General features: G+C 44.8%; 1 protein-coding gene across 1 annotated transcript; it reads left to right on the plus strand.

The window, feature by feature from the left end:
• Positions 1-1,297: 1,297 nt before the first annotated feature.
• On the plus strand, positions 1,298-21,685 carry LOC126014324 (olfactory receptor 6K6-like). Its single transcript, XM_049777633.1, is given in 6 exon segments — positions 1,298-1,686; positions 2,613-2,803; positions 3,250-3,586; positions 4,512-4,550; positions 21,374-21,445; positions 21,505-21,685. Coding segments are annotated over 6 exon segments (1,209 nt in total).
• The last annotated feature ends 397 nt before the right edge of the window (positions 21,686-22,082 follow it).

Here is a 22,082-nt window from a genome sequence, read left to right on the forward strand (position 1 = left end):
GGGCTGGGTTTCCAGCCTCTGCAGGGCTGCCCCAGGCTCTTAAACAGTCTTTTGGGCAGGAAGGGGCAGAACCCCAGCTCTTAGCACTTGGTTCTCAGGGAAGGGATCTGAACCTGAGGCAGAAAGCAGAATACTTGAGGTTTGAGGTGGAAGGCAGGTCTGCTGACTCTGAGGCTGGCAAAGGTCTTTAAGGCACTATGTTGTCCTTGCAGCATGATTTGTGGGCAAAGCCAGAGACACACTCTGAAGGCTGACCCTAGCTCAGGGCTCTCCAGACCTAGCTCAGGAGTGCAGTAGCTAGCACAGGTCCCACTCATGAGCCAGCCTTGAGACCCCCAAGCAAAGAAAGGAGTGAGGAAAATCTCGTCATGGAGAGCTGTGAACCCAGCCTAGGCTGCTGGTTTTCACTTCTCCTCATCTCTCTTCACCCCACTTCTTAGGCAAAGGAGTATCACCAAGGAAACACCACAGACTTCCCCCATCCCCCTGTGCTGTGGCTTGTTCTGAAACTACTTTTCTCTCTCCACCCTTCCTGCTAGGGTTGGGGCACAGGCGTGGGTCCACCTCACCAGCATCTGCTCTCCTCTTCCATAGAGACATAGGGCAGCTCCTCCCCCTGAAGCAATGGAGGATAGGGCAGCTCAGAAAAGAAGGCAGAGCTGAACTGGGGTTCCTGTGGGTTAGGGAAGGACTCAGTGCCCTTTTGAGAGATGCTCTCAGCACCCAAGGGATGAGATCCAGCCATCTTGGCTCCCTTCTGTGCTACCTATTGTGCTCTCTCTGTGCTTCCTCCATGCCCTTCTGTGGTCCTTCCATGCCCTTCTGTGCTCCCTTCATGCCTTTCTGGGCTCCCTCCATGCCCTTCTATGTTTCCCTTATGCCCTCTCTGCGCTCTTCCCATGCTCCCCACCAAGTTTCAGCTGTTCTCCCCACTAGGACAGTGAGAATAGGAGTGAGCAGAAGAATGAGGCTTCCTGGGAGAAGGCTCTCACTCTCCCCACAGCTGCTGACCTGTTCTCCATAGACAGAGACTGTAGGGTGACAGACACTAGGAGTGGAAGGGGTGGACCTAATAAGTGTCCTGGACACAGGTTGAGTGACTGTGAATTCTTATTCTAGCAAGCCTCCTTCCCCAAGGCAGGTTTCCATTCCTGCATCCCAGTGGATGATTCCACATATCTCTACATCCCAAATTCCTACATGATCCCACACAGCCCAGTATCAGGACCAGGTCTGGGGTGCTGGGTCTCCTCTCCACCAGTGACCCATGTCCTATCTCCCCTATCTGACCTGGCAGATGGCTGGTGGGAACCGGACCGTAGTGAGAGAGTTCTTCTCAGTGTTCCCGCGCCTGCATGAAGGTGGCCTCTACTTTTTTGTCCCTCTGCTGCTTGTCTACATATTCATCATAGCCGGGAATCTAGCTATTTTCCTAGCTGTGCGGTGGGACAGAGCCCTGCACACGCCCATGTACTTCTTCATCGGTGTGCTGTCCTTCCTGGAAGTTTGGTACACTACCACCACCATCCCCAATTTGCTGGCCAGCCTGGCAGATGAGCACCGGGGTATCTCGCTGGCAGGCTGAATTTTGCAGATGTATTTCTTCCACTTGCTCAGCATCACTGAAGGCTGCGTGCTGACTGCCATGGCCATTGACAGGTACGTGGCCATCTGCCACCCACTGCGCTGATGAGGAAAAATTTCTTAAATGTTTTTAGGTCTTATATATATTTTAAACTTCCCTTTTTCAAAGAGTGCCCCATTTTAGAATTCTAGTCTGCAAACAGAAACCTGTGCCAGAAGAGCGGGGAGACACAGAGACAAGAGGCCTCAGACAGTTAGAAAGAGGTCTCAGACAGTTAGCTCAAGTTAAGATAAGCAAGTTCTGCTCTCACAGCTCCCAAGGACAGCAAGCCTGGGAGATAAAGACTTGGGCATGTGGGATCAAGGCCCGTTTATACTTACTACTGAGTTATAGCTGCCACTTTAAGTAAGTTTTAAGTTTTATAGGATATATATGTATATCAATAAGTTAAGTTAGCTGTTAAGTATTCTTATATTATTGATAATAATTATAAGCCTAGAGTGATTTCAGCAGTAGCAACCAGAGGGGGCTCTCAGCGCCAGAAAGCCCAACTCCCATGCTTCTGAGGCTGACGTATGGGCCACTCTGTGCAAAGGAATCTAACAATTAGCTACATTTGAACCTTGAGTTTTAGTGATCCCCTTTCTTCTCTACAACAACAAGGTCAGGTTGTTCCCATCCTGGCCCACTGTGATAAGCTGACACCTGCAATATGTAACACTGGGGTTGATCATTTTAATGACCATCTCTTTGTTCATTGAATATGTTTCTTTCTTCTAAGTTATGATGTAAAAACGCACAAACTGCTCCTGCACCTGTAAGAAATGATGACACTGTTCCTTTAAGAAATGATGTATATAAACCTTGCTCAAACAAAGCTTGAGGTCTTTGCTTTGGGATCTGTCCCAGGGCACTGACCCTGGATCAAGAATAAAATCTCACCTGTGCTCTTGCATGGTCTCTAAGTCATTCCTTGAAACACTCGGGGCGCCCTAAGGATGGAGATTTTTCCCAGACCCTAACAGCACTACCCGACTCTCATGACGCCCAGGCTCTGCACACAGCTCACCGCCTGCTCCTGCCTCTGCGGTTTCCTGCTGGTCCTCCCTGAGGTCTTATGGATGGCCACACTGCCATTCTGTGGCTCCAACCGCATCCAGCAGATCTTCTGCGACTTCACACCCCTGCTGCACCTGGCATGCCCAGACACCTCACTGTGTCAGGATCTGACCTGAAATGGAGGAAAGAGGCAGAGAAAGAAATGAGCTCAAGTCAAGCTGGCTGATCAAGAGCTGAATTTATTAAGGCAAGACAAGCTTATATAGTTCTACAGCATAAGGAAATAGCTTTCAGTACTTTTCCATGGTATAGAAAAGTAGGGGGGTTGTACAGGATGGACTTTCCAGTTTTACAACATACCCTTATATCGCATAGACTTATATCTCACAGACATTCTTTCACAATGGTAGCTTAACAGGATGTGATCTTATCTTAGCAACTCAGGCGATTTACTGGGACATCTGACTTGTTTGGTTAACATTTCTTTTAGGTCCAGGGGGTAAATGCCACAGTGGCCGCCTGTCAGGTACACAGGCCTTTGGTTTCTCAGGCATCAGAGACTCCATTTTGCTCTCTAGCTCTAACAGCCTCCAACACCTCACTAGTGGTCATCGTGGATGCGGTGCATGCCGTGGAGATCCTGGCCTCCTTCTTGGTCATTGTCCTGTCCTACACCTGCATCATCATGGTCATCCTGAGCATGCCCTCTGCTGAAGGTCGCCACCGAGCCTTCTCCACCTGTGCTGCGCACCTTGCCGTATTTCTGTTGTTCTTCAGCAGCGTGGCTGTAATGTACCTGCGTTACTCAGCCACATACTTAGTGTTCTGGGACACAGCCATGGCAGTCGCCTTTGTCATTCTGGCTCCCTTCCTGAATCCCATCATTTACAGTCTGAGAAACCAGGACATGAAGGATGCCATCCAGAGGATCTTCTGTTCCAGGCACAGGGAGGGTGGGTTTGGGAAACAGCATTAGATGGTCCACCAGCACCCAGACTCGCTCGGGGACACCCCTGCTTCCAAGCTTTCCTCTTCAGTCACAGTAGCGGGCTCTGCTTTGAAACCAAGCTGAGCCCCAGGTGGTGGATTAGGCCTGCGAGGCATGGTTGCTTGATGAACCCCAGTGGCCCCCTTCCAAGCACAGAACCCAGAGTAGGCTCTGAGCACCGCTGGGTGTGTCCAGAAAATTCTGTCATTCCCTCCCCAGCACTAGGATCCATCTTGGCATCTAACATTTGGATGAATATGTTTTTATGATGCATAAAATAAAATAACCAAGTAGAGAAAATGTTTTGTTTTTGTTTTTGGACCACATCCAGATGTGCACAAGGGTTACTCCTGTTTCTAGATTCAAGAATCATTCCTAGTGGGTTCTGGGCATCAGATGGGAGGCCAAGGATTGAATCTAGGTCAACCACGTGCAAGGCAAACACCTGTCCCACTCAGGCCCGAGAAAATGTATTTTTCATACAAATCTCTTGTCAACATTCTCATCCCAAACTATCCTTTTGGCACCTCAGATTACTATGTTTGAAGACACTAGTCAGATCTATTAATCTATGGTATTTTTACAAATGGTTTGAATTTTATAAATAACCCATGATTTGTAAAGCTTCCTGCTTCACATAGACCTGCATGGGGTCTCTGTGGGAGATGAACCGAACTCTCTCTAGGGATAAAACACACACACATGCATACACGCATGCATGCATGCATGCATGCCTGATGCTCCCTGAGTCACACCCCTGTGAGCAGGGCCATCTCAGCCCTTCCGGCACCCCTCATTCTGCCTCACTCCAACCACTCAAAGACCAGAGAATTTGGCCAGAGAGTCTGAAGACACAACTTACTTTTTCTCTGTTTCTAGAAAGCTGCCCCATCTTTCTGGGTCTTCATTTCCAATTTTGTAAAATAGATATAATTATGGAACCAATGGCTTCATAACAATAGCATTTAGCTTTAAGATTAAGGGTAACTTCCTTCGGAGGAAACTATGTGCCCTTTGACTAATGACCCTGATTTTAGTTAATTTTTGTAATGGATTCTAAATCATCTATAATTTTAAAGTCTGGAGTCTCCACTTTTCACACACCCACAGCTCAGGGACTGGGCTCATTGTTTTGGTCATTGTTTTTGTCAGGATCAGCACTGGTTTCCATGAGAATAACTATATACATAGGACTAGAGCAATAGCAGAGATAGCGACAGCAGAGAGGCATTTGGCCTTGCACACGGCCAAGCCAGGTTCTATCCCCAGTATCGCTATGGCCCCCCAAACCCAAGCCTGCCTGGAGTGATTTCTGAGTACAGAGCCAGGAGTAACCCTTGTCACTGGTATGATTATAAACCAAATAACAATAACAAAAAATAAAATACACACAAGTTGAAATATCCAGTGGTAGATAGCTATCTTAAGATGGTAGGTATATAAATTATAAATGCATTCAATAAATACTATAAGCAAATCTTATTCAAAAATTGTCTACAAAGGGGGCTGGAGCGATAACACAGCAGCAGAGCATTTGCCTTACATGTGGCTAATCTAGGACAGACCTGGTTCTATCCTCAGCATCCCATATGATCCCCCTAGCCAGGAGCAATTTCTGAGCGCATAGCCAGGAGTAACTCCTGAGCAACACCGGGAGTGACCTAAAAACAAAAAAAATATTATCTACCATATAAAGTTTTCTTACCTTCCATTTACCTTCCATATTAGGTCCTCTACTTATGGTAGACATTCAGATACAAGAATAAGGGGCCAGAGCAATAATACAATGGGGAGGGCACTTGCCTTGCACACAGACAACCCTCAGATTCAATCCTTAGTATCCCATATGGTCCCCGGAGCACTGCCAAAAGTAACTGACAGAGCTCAGAGTAATCCCTGATCATCTCTAGGTGTGACCCAAAACCTAAAAAACAAGGTAATAATGTCCAGCCCCAGCTAATAATTAATCTCCACCCAATCTTTATATGTGCTAACCTAGGAAAATTTTGTTTTTCACATATTTTAGAAGACAACTAAAAATGTAAGGAAAGGCTTGGCCAGGGAGGCAGCATAAGGCAGAAGCATTGGCTCTTGAGAGAGAGATACAGAGAGAACTTGCCGTCAGCTGTCATGGGTGGGGGCGGAGCAGAAGAAAATAAAACGTAATGAAAAAGTAGTCTAGGGGCCAGAGCAAAAGCACAGAGGGTAGGGCATTTGCTTTGCATGTGGCTGACCCAGATATGATCTCCAGCATCCCATATTGTCCCCGAAGAGTGATTTCTGAGCGCAAAGCCAGGAGTAACCCCTGAGTGCTGCTGGGTGTGGCCCATAAACCAAAAAAAAAGGAAAAAAGAAAAAAAAAGAGGTCTAATGAAAACAGCAAATCACCATAAGACCAAAGACCAGCTTTGCCAAACAGTGCTTTATTCTGGGCCTGGAAATGAGAATGATGAAGATAGTCACATAGAACCAACCAGAAGAAGTACAACAAGCCAAACCAGGGCTACCCCATAACACACAGAGGGATCACCCTTTCCTTCATGGGAAGGTTTTTGCTGAATTACATTTTTCTGCATATTATCCCAAGACTTAGAGCAATGGTGATAAGTCTGGCACAAATAAAATGCACGTAAAGCAAATGCAAGTGGAAACTGACCTTACTGTCATGTGTACTATGGTTAGAGACTGAAAAATAGATGAGTGTGTGTTGAGTAAAACTCAGGCTGGACAAAGACCTTAGTAGGATCCAAAACATCTGGCAGGTAGAATCAACAGTCTGTGCCAGGTACTTCAAAAGAGTCATGCAGGAGAGGGGACACCCATATGGGACCAGCACACAGGTGAGGGAACTGTGCACAGGTGAGGAGACTGCACATAGGTGAGGGAATCGCAGAGGTCACAGTTAGACACAGCCATTCATTCACAGCTAAAGCTCCAGGAGACACAAACCTTTCCCAGCAAGGTCTCCTGACCTGTAGTATATAGCTCAGGTCCTTCTGGGATTGTGAGACAAAACAGGGCCAGACCAGGGGTTTTATCTCGGATCCACTGGTTATTGAGTATGAGGCTGTTTAACTTCCAGGTGTTAAAGTTTTTCTTCTGGGTCCCTTTGGAATTCACAAATAATTTCAGAGCCTTGTGGTTAGTGAAGGTTGTCTGCAAAATTTCTATCCGCTTGATATTATGGAGGTATGTTTTATGTGCCAGCATGTAGTCTATCCTGGAGAATGTCCCATGTATCTTGGAGGAAAATGTGTATCCAGGTTTCTGGGGATGGAGTGTCCTATATATATCCACTAGGCCTCTTTCTTCCATTTCTCTTTTCAGGTCTAGTATATTCTTGTTGAGTTTCAGTCTGGTTGACCTATCCAGTGTTGACAAAGCCGTGTTGAGGTCCCCCACAATTATTGTGTTGTTATTGATATTATTTTTCAGATTTGTCAACAATTGTATTAAATATTTTGCTGGCCCCTCATTCGGTGCATATATGTTTAGGAGAGTTATTTCTTCCTGCTCTACATACCCCTTGATTAATATAAAATGTCCATCTTTGTCCCTTACAACCTTCCTGAGTATAAAGTTTGCATTATCTGATATTAGTATGGCCACTCCAGCTTTTTTTATTTGTGTTGTCTGCTTGGATAATTTTTCTCCAGCCTTTTATTTTGAGTCTATGTTTGTTCTGACTATTCAGGTGCGTTTCTTGTAGGCAGCAGGAGGTTGGATTGAGTTTTTTTATCCATTTAGCCACTCTGTGTCTCTTAACTGGTGCATTTAGTTCATTGACATTGAGAGAAAGAATTGTCCTGGGATTTAATGCCATCTTTATATCAAAATTTGGTGTGTCTTTTGGTTAGTCTTGTCTTAAATTAGGTCTTTCAGTTTTTCTCTTAAGACTGGTTTTGAGTCTGTAAAGTTTCTGAGCTGTTTTTTGTCTGTGAAACCATGTATTCTTTCGTCAAACCAGAAAGTGAGTTTTGCTGGGTACAGTATTCTAGGTGAAGCATTTATTTCATTGAGTTTTGTCACTATGTCCCACCACTGCCTTCTGGCTTTGAGTGTTTATTGTGACAGGTCTGCTGTAAATCTCAAAGATGCTCCCTTGAATGTAATTTCCCTCTTTGATCTTGCTGCTTTCAGAATTCTGTCTCTATCTGTGGGATTCATCATTGTGAGTAGGATGTGTCTTTGGGTGGTTTTTCTGGGGTCTCTTTTGGTTGTTACTTTTCCAGCATGCAGGATATGATCACATATATTCTTTAGCTCTGGAAGTTTCTCTTTAATAATGTTCTTGACCGTTGATTCTTCCTGGAAATTTTCTTCCTGGGTCTCTGGGACTCCAATGATTCTTGTTATTTCTCTTGATCTTATCATAGACTTCTATTTTCATCTGTTCCCATTCTTTGACTAATTTTTCCATTGTCTGTTCAGTTGCTTTAAGTTTTTTTTCCCAATCTCTCCTGCTGTATGGAATTGTTATGTATCTCATCTTCCACAGCACCAAGTCTATTCTCAACTTCTGATACCCTGTCCCAGAGCATATCCATTTTTGTCATTCACTTAGTTTACTGAGTTTTTCAGGCCTGTTAGTTGACATGTTATTTCAGTTTGGAGTTTTGTGATTTCTGTCTTCATATTTTCTTGGTTCTTATTAGTGTTCTGTTCAACTCGATCCATGGTTTCTTTGAGTTTGTTGAGGATCTTCCATATTGCTAGTCTAAAGTCCTTATCTGAGAGGTTGATTAGTTGGTTGGTCATTTTCTGGTCATCAGAATTGTCATCTTCATTCTCTATGTCTGATGCTGGCTTGCGTTGTTTCCCCATTGTCACACTTGTATTATGGGTTTTTCTACGTGTTGTGGTGGTATTCATTGGCTATATGATGCAGGCAGCACACTCTTCTGGCTCCGCCCTTTCTGGATGGGCCGACTTGCCTCTAAGGGAGGGGAGTCCTCCATGGATGTAGCCTCACACAGGATCAAATCTTAGGTCCGAGCATGCAGCAGAGAAGACAGTCCGGAGAGAAATGCTTGCTTCTGTGATCCAGCACAGTTCTTAGTGTGATTTTTTCTTCTTGTTGCGATGGTGTTCTTTTCTTAGAAAGAACGCACAGCCGCGTAGTGAGGTGGAGCCAAAGTGCTTGGCTGGGTCCTCTTTTCGGCCCACTCCCAAGAGGTTCACGCAAGAGGACAGTAGACAGACGCACACAGGCAGGACTCACAGTTTTTACAGTCGGGCCCCACTGGGCAGGCATAGTTTCGTGGATTTTCCCAGCCTGTATGTATCATATTTTCACTCTACTTGTAGGACAGTTGTAGGAGCTATGAGGCAGAAAGTGATATTCCTAAAATGACAGTGAATGTTCCACACTTCCACTCATCTGCTATCTTTATTCCAATGCAGCCTATGTCTTCAAAGCACATTTTATTTCCATGCTTTCTCCAACTACCACTTTACTGGTTTTCCTGTCATTCAAGTGACTTTTTTGTGAGGGCATCCCTGTTTATGCTCAGGGGTAATTCCCAGCTATGTACTCAGCCATCCTCATGGCTTTGCACAGAGAACCCAATGGGGTATAACGATTCAGCCCATGTTATCTGTATGAAAGGACTGCACTCTGAACAGTGCACTATCACTCTAGCATCATTAGGTGACCTAAATGTTTTCATCTACACCCAGCTGTGCTCAGGCTGACTTCTGGCTCTATAGAGGATACAGTCATAGTAAAGCAGACATTGCATTTTCCTGGTGTATGCTGACCCAAGTTTGATCAATGACACTGAATATGATCTCCTGAGCACTGCCAGGAAGCATTCCTGAGTTTACAGCCAGGAGGAAGTTCTAAGCATTGTGTAGCTGTTTCCCCAAAGGAACCTTTAGTCCTACAGTCCAGCACCAGCCAGCCATGAACCATAAACCAGTTTCTTTGAATACTACCCTAATCATGATTGGTTGCTGAGTTTATAAAACCCTCCCCAGGGTTGGCTGTTGGAAGAGATGGTTGGGAAAAGTCAGTTGGCAGTTGAAAGAAACAATTGGAGGAGCAAGAAGAGAGTTTATTGGCAATTGGAAGAGACAGTTGGAGGAACAAGTGGATTGAATTGTTTCTACCCATGGCTGTTGAATTAATTAATTAACGATGGGGCTGGATGGCGGTGGATGGAGGCCTTTGTGCTTAGGCCCCAGCCACGTGGCTTCATCCCCCATCCAGCTGGCAAGTTCCAGGCCCAGGTAGTCGGCGTAATCAAGACTCACTCACATGCAGGCTTCAGGAAGAATCATCTTTATTCATGCCCTAGCCACCACAGGTGTGTGGCCTATGTCAACCTTTTAAGCATTCAGCTATATTTTGCTAGCCCTGCATCTTATCTCCTGTTAGCCATCTTCCCTTTGGGCTCCATGCGGCCCAAAGATCCAAAAGCCAGGAAGCCAAGCCGGGCCAAGAGAGAAACGGCAAAAAAAGGGCCAAATCCCCTGGCTCAGAGGTTTATCTATCCTTTTCCAGACCCCTCCCAGAAATGGGAGGTCTTGCAGGTAGTTACACCTATTATCCGGTTCCCAAAACTCCTCCCAGATATGGGTGGGTCTTGGGGTACACCACATTTCCCCCTTTTTTAAATATTTTCATGCGCCAACGTAATAAAGTGAAAATTAATATACCAGCCCTTTTCAAAAACATATTATTTGCAAAATATACTTTACACCTGTAACCTAAAATTTTATTAATGCTTTTTTACCAAGCACTATTTCGGAACTTTCATGTTCCTATATTTTTAAACTATATTGGGGGAACTTCACTGTTCCTATATTTTTTCTATACACAAGTACTTCAGCATACATGCATAACATACATTTTAAAAACAGGCTAAGTACATTAAAATACACAGTAAAACATTTTGCAATTGAAAATATTAACTCTGAAAGACAACAAAACACATTTAAATTATAAAGAAAATGACTTAAGACAAAGATGCAGGTGGTTAGAAATTAGATGTTTAAATGAGCTAAACTGAATTACTTCCCTTTTATTTTTATTTTTTAACTACTAACTAAGTAAAACTTATCCCATCACCAACTATGAGTAAAATATTACTACCCACTAATTTTCTACACCTAAAACCATAGTTCAGATGATTAATTTGTCCCACGTTGATCTCACCACGTGGCTTCTTTAAACTTTTAAAGTTCAGATGTTTTGTTCCACGCTGATCTTACCACGTGGCTTTCTTCCGTAGTTCCAGGCTCCGCTGCCGGTTTGTGATCTGGAGCGAGGATTTCAGGTTTTTCGCTTTTCCGGGCAAAGCTGAGCCCAGCCAAGCCAATTTCAGCCGAGATCCCAGCCGAGCCGAGCTGCTTGGAGCTTGCCGCTTGGAGCTTTTTGCCGCAGGGGCTTCACCGCTGCCTTTTTTTCCCTCTGGGAGCACTTTGGATGTTCAGAGTTCCAAGTGATTTAAACTAAAAGTTCAGTTCGAAATTTCCAAAGTCGAAATCCAAATTTAAGCCAAAGGTCATTTTCAGAAAATTAGTCCATTTTTAATACAGTCTTTTTTCTCCTTCGTTTCCAATTTAGACTTTTAATAAGTCTTTGAAGAGGCCCAGGTTTTTGTTTCTTGTAACAAAGTTTCAGTTTTGGGCCTGGGCCTGGGCTGGAGGTGATGCAAGCTTCCACCTCTTTTGTTTTAATTGCCCTTGTTTCCCTAGAAGGGGTCACGGCCATGTTTGAACATGGCTGCACGTGGCCCAGTGTTTTGGGCTTAGTGCACCCGAAAAGAGCCAAAATTAAACTGAAAAGCAGAAATATTACCATTGTTGCTGGTTTCTTGGGTCCAGGATTCAGGTCAAAGTTCGGAGCGCCAGATGTTGCATTAAATAATTAACGATGAGGCTGGATGGTGGAGGATACCATCCAGCCCACATGGCTCTGCAACCTCCATGCAGCCGGCGAGTTCCAGGCCCAGGTAATCCGCGTAATCAAGACTCACTCACATGCAGGCTTCAGGAAGAATCATCTTTATTCATGCCCTAGCCACCACAGGTGTGTGGCCTATGTCAACCTTTTAAGCATTCAGCTATATTTTGCTAGCCCTGCATCTTATCTCCTGTTAGCCATCTTCCCTTTGGGCTCCATGCGGCCCAAAGATCCAAAAGCCAGGAAGCCAAGCCGGGCCAAGAGAGAAACGGCAAAAAAAGGGCCAAATCCCCTGGCTCAGAGGTTTATCTATCCTTTTCCAGACCCCTCCCAGAAATGGGAGGTCTTGCAGGTAGTTACACCTATTATCCGGTTCCCAAAACTCCTCCCAGATATGGGTGGGTCTTGGGGTACAAAAAAGGGCCAAATCCCCTGGCTCAGAGGTTTATCTATCCTTTTCCAGACCCCTCCCAGAAATGGGAGGTCTTGCAGGTAGTTACACCTATTATCCGGTTCCCAAAACTCCTCCCAGATATGGGTGGGTCTTGGGGTACACCACAATGGCTACAGTATTTTTTTCCTGATTTTGGACAGATCTTTGGCAACTGTAGTTTGTATCAGTTCGATTTACTTAGCCCTAGTCTATTCTTGCCCTGGTCCCAAATCCAGATCTCTCTCCCATTTTATCTCTCTCTTGACTTAGGGATTTGTCATAGGCAAATCCCTGGCCATCTATAATAAATAAGACTGTAATTTTTGTCAGAGTTTTTCCTGCAAGGACCCATGGACTCCAGAAACATGGGCCAATCAAGCAGATCAGCTCTGACAATCTCTTTTGATGGCAATTGGGATCCTGGTTCTGATCCACACATTTCAAACTTCCTACCAACTTGAGTACAAATAACCTTTCATGGAAAGTGGTCTTGCCTAAGATGAGCACCCAGATAACTCTAGACCCATTTTTTTCTGTATTCCCTTAGATTGATTTCAAATAATCTCCCATTCGTAACCTTTACCATCCATTCCTTGTTTTCATTGTCATCTGATAACATTTTTATTGTTTGTTTTTGTATTAACCATACCTGTACTACTTATTTCTTACTCCTGTCTCTGCAGTTAGGAATCCCCATAGATACTGTCTCCAAGTTCTGTCTCCTCTGTGGTATGGAGATGAAGACCCAATGATTCATGACTGAAATATTGCTTATTGGTAGAACCTTTGCCTTGTATATGTGCCTGGGTTTTATCCCCATAAGTGAAGAGATGTAAGTTAAGAGAGAAAAAGGAAGGAAGAAAGGGAGTGAGGAAGGGAGGGAGGAAAGAAGGGATGAAAGAAGGGAAGCCTGAGAAATAGTACAGCTGGAAAGGTTTTTGTCTTAGACCATATAGAGTCCCTGAGCAGTGCCAGATGTGATTTATAAATGAGAGATAGGAGATTACCTTGAACAGCAGGGTTTGTCCCCAAAACAAAAAAGGGAAGAGAGAAGGAAGAAGGAAAGTGATTGGAAAGAAACCAAGTCACAGATTCCCTGAGCATGTGAGTCCCACTTATAGCTCTTTGTGGTCCTTCAAAAACATTTATAAGGGGGGTTCATACCGAGCATTTTTTCAAGATATTCCTGGCTCCACACTCAAGAATGATTTTCAGTGGGCCCACTCTTCAGGCTCACTCCTGGTGTGCTTTCCCACCCAATGGGACCTTAGTGTTCACTCCTGGGGGGTCCATGTGCCTGTTTCTCCTGTGCTCTCTGCTCATATTCTTGCTCCCTAACCTCTCTTACATCTTCCTGTGTCTTTTTGCCCTTCTTGAACTCACCTTTGGGAAGGGTTTTTCACCTGCTCCTTTTAATCATTGTAATTGCAATCAATGACCAGAGACAGAAGGTTCCCGATGTTGGAGTTGTTTTTTTGTAAATTATTTTCTATTAAAGTTGAGAGAGATGGTGTGTGTGTGTGTGTGTGTGTGTGTGTGTGTGTGTGTGTGTGTGTGTGTGTGTGGTGTAGGGAGACATGTTCCAGGGAAAACAGATTGGACAAGCTGGGAGTAAGGAGGAAGTGAGGGAGGGGAGGGAGGGAGGAGAGAGAGGAGGAGATGAGGAGATGAGAGAGAGAGAGAGAGAGCGAGAGAGGACGGAGAGAGAGATGTGGAGAGAGAGAGAGAGAGAGAGTGAAGAGAGAGAGAGAGGAGAGAGAGAGAGGAGGAGGAGGGAGAGGGAGAGGAGTGAGAGAGAGAGAGAGAGAGAGAGAGAGAGAGAGAGAGAGAGAGAGAGAGAGAGAGAGCTGGGAGTGAGGCCAGCGTTGTCCGTGGGAGGCCCTGGCTCCAGCCTTGCCACCCAGGGTCCCTCCTCACAACTGGGGAAGCCCAAACCCTGAAATGAGCTGGTCCCCTGTGTTGTTGATTCTGCAGGGAGAGTCATCGGAGTTTTCTCTTTCGAAGATGTCCACTGTGTTTCCAGTACCCCAGGTACTGGAAATAATAAAGTAAAATAAGTTGATTTTAGAAATGCTTCCTTGTTCTGTTCAGTTTATTTAGCTTTGCTCCCAGTGTTGCTTGGGGCACCTTGCAGTATGGATTTCTGGCTCATGGGTCGATAACATTCCTTACCCATGTGAGACCCTGCAGAAATTATGGACACTATTAAAAATATAAATTAGGGGCTAGAGAGATAGCACGGAAATAGGGTATTTGCCTTGCATGAAGAATGATGGTGGGTTCGAATCCTGGCATCCCATATGGTTCCCGGAACCTGCCAGGAGCGATTTCTGAGCGTAGAGTCAGGAGGAACCCTTGAGGGCCATTGGGTGTGACATTATATATAATATACATATATATATAATATATGTATATATATTTATATATAAATTGAACATCTTAGGAAATCTCAACAAGGAAAACTTAGTGGGGCGAAAAATCCAAGGAAGTTTACGGAACACTGGAAATTAGGCCCCCCGACCCCCACCCCCACAAACACACGTCTGAGTTAAGGAGAAAGCAGCCAATGAGGCTGCAGAGACCTGGCCGGAATTTCCTTCTCTTTGCTTCCATCGGGGCTGAGACAGGCCATGAGTGCACTGCTCCAAGATGGCCACACGAGGGCGACCAGCCCAGGTCCTGAGCATAATTTCTCAAGTGAATGCCAGAGCATGGTTAGAGTTCTAGGGGCAAAGTGTTCTGAGAATACTTTTTTTGTGACGCAGTAGTGGTGCTCAGAGTACTGTATGATGCCGTGGATGAAACCCTGGACCCTACACATAAAACCCAACTTTTGGAGTCATCCCACCACAACCTTTGAATTTATTTAAATCTTTTCTAGCAAGAGCTAGAAAACAATATGGTCCAATATGGTCCCCCAAACCACACCAAATCAGATCCTTGAGCTCAGAGCCAGAACTAAATTAGCCCGAGCTCAGTGGCAATCATAAGGAGTCTGAGCTTAGCTGTGAGTGGCCTAAGAAATTAAAATAAAGAGTTGAGGGTCTGGAATATTGGCTCAGTGGATAAAGCATATGCTTCATCCATGTGTCCTGTATATTGACTCCAGCAATGCTTAAAAAATAAATAAAACAAAATAAACCACTGTACAGATCACACAGTGGGAGAACAGTCACAGAAAGCTAAAAGACACCCAGGAACTGAGAGGGTCACACCTCTGTGTGAGAGTGCAGCCTGCCTGTGTGGCTGCCTAGAGATATGGAATCTGTCTTTTCCTTTGCCTCCATCGGGGTTGAGAAAGGTGATGGGTGCACTACCCTAGGGTGGCCACAGGAGGGCGGAACGCCCATGTCCTGAGCATGATTTCCAACCCAAGACTTTAATTTCCAATTACAGAGCATTCTTAGTATTCTAGGAGCAAAGATTTCTGATAACATATTTTTCTTTGTCCTACATAAAGGACAGAACCTACAACGTGTGTGTGTGTGTGTGTGTGTGTGTGTGTGTGAAGTGATTTGTGCCAGATCTATAGTACTATAGTACAGCTGAAGGGGACATTACTGTACACCGTACATGCAACTGAATGTGGCTCTATATGTTGCACCACACATGGTCCCCCAAAGCCCTTCAAAAGTGATCCCTGAGTGCAGAGAGAAGAGTGAGTCAGAATTAAGCTGGGAGTGGCCTACAATATTAAAATAAGTTGGAGGTCTGAAATGTGGCTCAGTTGTAGACCATATGGCTCAACCATATAACCTGGACATGGACTCCTAGAACTTTTTAATAAATTAAAATAAGATGAAATAAAATAAAGCCTTTTTTTTGGTGGGGGGGGGGGGGAGACCAGAGCGGTGGCACAAGTGGTAGGGAGTGTATCCTGTGCATTGACTACCAGCAGTGTTTAAAAAGTAAAACAAAACAAACCAAAGCCTTTTTGTAAGCCAGGATAGAGCCACAACAGGGAGAGGATAGTTCTAGGAAGCTCAAAGGGACCCGAAAACTGAGAGCCCCGCAGTCCTGTGTGGGTGAAGGCGGCCAGTGAGGCTGCAGAGACCCAGCTCTGGAATCTGTCTCGTCTTTGCCACCTCTATCAGGGCTGAGAAAGGTGATGGATGCACTTGCACAGAGTGGCCACACGAGGGCGGCCCGCCCCACGTTCTGAGCATGATTTCCCACCCAAGTGCTTCTAATTTTCCAATTATAGAGCATCCTTAGTGTTCTAGGGGTAAAGTGTTCTGAACATAATTTTTTATTTCTCTCTTTTTTTTTTGCAACCAATGATGCTTGCGGAGCATATGATTCAACCAAAGGTTGTATATTGGGACGCTGCATGCAAACTCTAGTCCTTGAAGTCATATCCCCAACCTCTCCCTTTGAGTTTTTTTTAAACTGTTTCAACCTCACTCTATAATATAGCTGAAGAGTCATTTGCCATACACGCTACTACTGTGGCTCCATATCCTGCACCCCATGTGGTCACTAAGCCCCTCCAAAAGTGATCCTTGAGCTCAGAGCCAACAGTATGGAACCTGAGCAGAGCTGTGAGAGGCCTAGGAAATTAAAATGATGAGTGGAGGGTCTAAAATGCTGCTCAGTAGTTGAGTACATGCCTCACCCGTGTGTCCTGTGCATTGACTCCCAGCACTGTTTAAAGAAATAATATAGAAACATTTTGTAAACTAGGGTAAAGCCAACAAAGAGGAACACAATCCCAGGGTGATCCCGGAACTGAAGATCCCCACATCTATGTCCAGGTGAATGCAGCCAGTGAGGCCACAGAGACCAGGCTCTGAAATTTGTATAGGTTTTGCCTTTGCCTTCATAGGTGCTGAGAAAGGTCATGAGAGCACAGCCCTGGGGTTGCCACACGAGTGAGTCTAATTTTGATTTACAGAGCATGCCTAGCATTATAGGGGCAGAGAGTTTTAAGAGTATTTTTCTTTTTTGTACCACAGTTTTCTTTTTTGTGCTTGGGGTATCATATGATGCCATGGACGAAATCTGGGGCCCTGCATGCAAACCTGTTTTTGGAGTCATCCTCCAACATCTTTCTCTGATTTAATTAAATGTTTTTAGGCCATAAGTATAATACTAATGAATAGCTAATTTCTGTGCACAACAATGTTTTGAGTTTATTTTCCCTGCACCTGATATAGTCTCCAAACCCTACTAAAACTGATAATGAATTTAGAGCCATAACTTAGTAACCTGATTTCAGAGTGAATAGTAAGGAACCTGAGAAAGCATGTTTTTCTGTCTCAGATTAAGGTCAAGCTGTAGCAAAACATATAAACATTGCTCAGTGGTAGAGCACATGCCTTACCCATGTAAATTCTGGGCACTGACAACTGGTACTGTTTAAAAAATAGGATAAACTAACACAAAGCCTTTTGTGAAGCAGAGTCAGTCAACACAGGAATGACAGTGGCCATACTAATCCAAGATTTGGAAGCAGAGCCTTTGTGTGATGAGTCATATCAATCACTTGGCACAGCTGCAAAAAAATGTTCCTTGGAGAGGCAAAACCCCGAGGAAAGAATGTCATTCACTGAGGGGAAAACCACATGCATTCATCCCAATTTTGTCTATTGTTTGACTACATGCTAACTGTTTAGGCATTCCTAATGGAGTTTCGTGTTTTGTGGGTTTTTTTTTTATGGGTTTGCAGTTGGATGGCTGGAATGCAATAATCAAATAGATTATTTTTTACCTCTCCAAGATGTGCTTGCTATTAGGAATCCCAAAGTATCTGTACACATAATCAATATTGAAATGCTAATGAAAGTATTCTGATTCTGTTTAAGTAAATGTATAATGTTAGTTTTAATATTAATATCAAAGATTTATAGAAGTTAAATATTTGTATATGTCTCTTGAATAAGAATAGTTGGAAGAAAATTTTAGTTGAGGGTGCGAGTTACTGAATACTTGATACAACCCAATACCTCTTGGGAAAATGCATTTCAATCTCCTTTGAGAAACATCTCATAAAAGAGAAAAACATAAAGTAGTGCCAACTGTAATAGCTCTGATGAGGGACGTTGGGTATTTAATTGGTGATTATTAAAACCACAGGAAAGGAATGAAAAATGTAGACATGGTAGATCCACCCCTACTTCACACAGAAGCACATGAAGAAAGAGCAGGGAGGTCTGGGTTAATGAAAAAGGGTTGAGGTCAAAGAATGAGAACAAGCAGTGTTGGCGGGGATGTGAAGAGAAAGGAATTCTTATCCACTGCTGGTGGGAATGCCATCTAGTCCAACCTTTATGGAAAGCGATATGGAGATTCCTGCAAAAACTGGAAATTGAGCTCCAATATGATCCAGCTATACCACTCCTAATATACCCTAGAAACACAAATATACAATACAAAAATCCCTTCCTTACACCTACATTCATTGCAGCACTATTTACCATAGCACGACTCTGGAAAAACCAAGATGACCTTTAACAGATAAATGGCTAAAGAAACTGTGGTACATATATACAATGGAATATTATGCAGCCGTCAGGAAAGATGAAGTCATGAAATTTTCCTATACATGGTTGTACATGGAATCTATTATGCTGAGAGTGAAAGATGCAGAATGGTCTCACTCATCTATGGGTTTTAAGAAAAAAGAAAGACATTCTTGCAATAATTTTCAGAGAGAAAAGAGAGGAGGGCTGGAAATTACAGCTTACCTCATGAACCTCACCACAAAGAGTGATGAGTTTTGTTAGAATAATAACTACACTGAGAACTATCAAAACAATGTGAATGAATGAGGGAAGTAGGAAGCCTGTCTAGAGTACAGGCGGGAGTGGGGTAGGGAGGAGGGAGATTTGGAACATTGGTGATGGGGATGTTGCACTGGTGATGGGGGGGTGTTCTCTACATGACTGAAACCCAACCACAATTATGTTTGTAATTAAGGTGTTTAAATAAAATATTAAAGAAAAAATGAAAAAGGGGTTAGGTATAGTAATTTGGCCTTTATAGTATGATTGATTGACATACAAGCTTCTGATCTATCAACTATTAACCACAACTATATTTTCTTTTTCTTTGTATCTTGTATTTAATATTGTCCATGACTAAAAAGGAAACTTATATGAATTTTGTAAAGCATGGAACTTGTGCTATGAATTCTAGAAAAATGAAGAAAGCATTTTATTTGTATCAGATCAGGGTTAAGCTTGTAGCAAAACATATAAATAAATGCACTAGGCTGAGCACAAGTAGAGACAGCTTCAGCAGTGTACTTGCGTGCTCTCATGTCTTATTGCCACCTACTTCAGGGCACAGACGAGCTACACTGTGGTTGAGCTGGTCTCTTGCAGCTTTAACCTTAGTATGCAGCTTAAAGGTGGGCAAGATTTTATAAATTTTCAATGTAGGCTAAGAAACCTCCAGCACTCAAGGGTGCTGGAGATTCCTCAGTGTATGATATTGAGTAAATAAAAGTGGAAATTTTGCAATTAATAGTGGTTAGCTAGTACATCCCACGAGGATGGGTCAAATTGAGTCAAAGTACTGCTACTTATATGTATAAATAGTTCATCATGTGCTCAAATTGAAAGGAATTAAGGTCAGCTATACACAACTCATTTCCTTTTTTTTATACAAAGGGTCAGTCCTTGTCTCCCTGAAAAAGGGTCTCTAGATATAGAAACTTGGGATGCTGTAGGTATTGACTTAAAATACTAAAATACAGACATGAGGGAACCGATATGCCCTTGAATGTCATAACTCGTTGAAGCATGTTTAGACAATCTTTGGATGCCAGACCTGACTTTGGGCTGGAAGAGGCTCAACCACCCTTTGATTACTAAAACAGCACCGGAAAAGACACATAACTTTCCTTTAATTAAAAGAAATAAAAGTGATCCATCAATTGAGGACTCCTCGGACAATGAGAAGTTTGTCTTAGAAAAATACTAAATAAATTATCTTCAAAAATGTGAGTATTGCTGATTTGAACATGGAAGCACAGATGTCTTTTAGGAACAGACGTTGAGAGCCATTTGGGCAGATACCAAATCTGCTGGGACCGACGCAACTCAAATGGTCAAATCTTTGGAAAAGTTTCCATGTTGTCAACACAGGGGTGGTGCTTGCAAGGCAAGCAATTTTTGCAGTAGCAGCTCTGGAAATCCCGTGGTTTCCAGGGCTCAGTATTAACAGCCACCTTGCTAAGGTAATACCTGAATCCAAACCTCTGCACCAAGTATAAAGGGGAGGGTGGTAGGTCCTATGATCTTCAAGGTGGGTGAAAAGTGCTGAACACAGGTTATTCACAGGTAACCTCTGGTGTGTGTGCATGTGTGTATGTGTGTGTTTGTTATGTGTGTTTGTGTGTCTCCACAAATCTGCTGCAATGGGAAGACAGGGGGCTCCTCATGGTTCTGAAAAGGGATAACATGATTTGAATCCACAAGCTGCTCTATAAAGGAATTTATGGGCCTTTGAGAGATGGAATGGCTGAGGGGCTGCCAATATGTGTGGCAGGACTGGATCTCCAGGAGGAGGGCCAGCATTGGAATAAGGACTAAGCTAGTGAAGGCCAAATCAAGGGCAGAACACAATCAAGTGGGGAGATTACTGAGGCCCACACATGGCCGAGAATCCATAGCCTGCAATTAGAAACTCCAGGATCCCAGTGATCCTAGAGCAGAGGCAGCTGAGTCAAACAATGTAGCAACTCAGGTAACTCATGTTGACCTGCTTGCACTGCACTACCCCAACTTTGGGCAAACCTTGGGCCAGGATAGAAAACCATGTTGCTTCCGACATGTGTCTCTGCTTGCCTCCTTTGATTTCTCAAAGCAACTCCTCCGACATCACTCTTGCTCTCCTGAAACTGTCTTCTGGATAAGCAGGGGAAAAACCAGGAGTACTGGGTCAGTCCAAATCCTCAGGATTTTCTGAAGCCTTAGCGAGAGGAGAAGATAGCTGGCAGTTCCTTGGCTTGGCAGGCGCCCAAACCACATGCACTCCTCTCCAGCCCATTAGGTGAGCAGAGCACTGCCAGGTTTGGCACCTGAGTACAGAGTTAGAAGCTGCAACCTGAGCATGGCCAGGGTAGTTCCCAGACAGGAGCCCGGGGGCTCAGGGAGCGACTCTCACCAGTGCCGGGTTTCCCAACACTCGCCAGAGTGATGGAGGTGGCCCCGGAGTGAAGCGGTGGGTTCTTTTTGGCGGCCACCCCAGACTATAGCTGGCCTGAACCTGGCTCTGCTCAGGGATCGCTCCAGGTGTCGCTCGGTGGTCTCTAGGGGTGTGCTGGGGGATGCCCCCAAGAAGAACAAGCTGCCAAGAGACCTGCCATCAAGAAGCAGCAAATCTCTGCCACAGCTTCCTATGGGCCATCCGGGCTTCCGTTGCCACTCCTGGGGTCTTCCCGTCTCTCTCCAGGGGCAACAGAACCAAGGCGCACAGCAGCCACTGTGACGTCTGTCCTCGGGACACGCCCAAGCCACAGGATGTGTGGGGCCCTGATCGCTTGGGGCCCAACCTCCTTGTTCGTGGTACTCCCCAGCTTTTAGATGCCAGAAGGCAGCCTCGGCCAGGGAGAAGGTGCTCGCCTCGGACACGCCCTCCCTGCTTCCATCCCTGGCATCCCACCCGGGCCCCTCTGCCCAACACCAGAAGTCCAGCCTGGGCACTGTCAAGGGTGGCTGTCGAGCAAACATCAGATCAAGGCGGATAAAGACGGATACATCCTGACCGTTTCCGACGGGGAAGAAGGAAACTAGGAAGAAGCTACCTGTGGGAGGTGCGAGAAGCCACTGGCCACTGCGACGGGTGCAAAGCAATGGGCCTCAGCACCACTGGGAATCCGCTCACTTGCAGGACGGGGGGAGACCACACACAGGCCTCCAATCACAATCACGGGGTGACAAGAGCCCTCCCACCGGCCACCGTCATTGGACATGAGAGCCTGTCAGTCCGGGCCTGCCGTAGGTCCAGGGCCTCAGTGTGACTCAAAGGGGTGTGTGTGTGTGTGTGTGTGTGTGTGTGTGTGTGTGTGTGTGTGTTTGTGGGGGATCGGCTCCGTCTCCGGATGGTGGCCAAAGCAACCGCACCTGGACACTGGAACCTGAGAAATGTCAGAGGGTGCAAC

This window comes from Suncus etruscus, chromosome 7, assembly GCF_024139225.1.
Source record: "Suncus etruscus isolate mSunEtr1 chromosome 7, mSunEtr1.pri.cur, whole genome shotgun sequence".
Classification (NCBI taxonomy): domain Eukaryota; kingdom Metazoa; phylum Chordata; class Mammalia; order Eulipotyphla; family Soricidae; genus Suncus; species Suncus etruscus.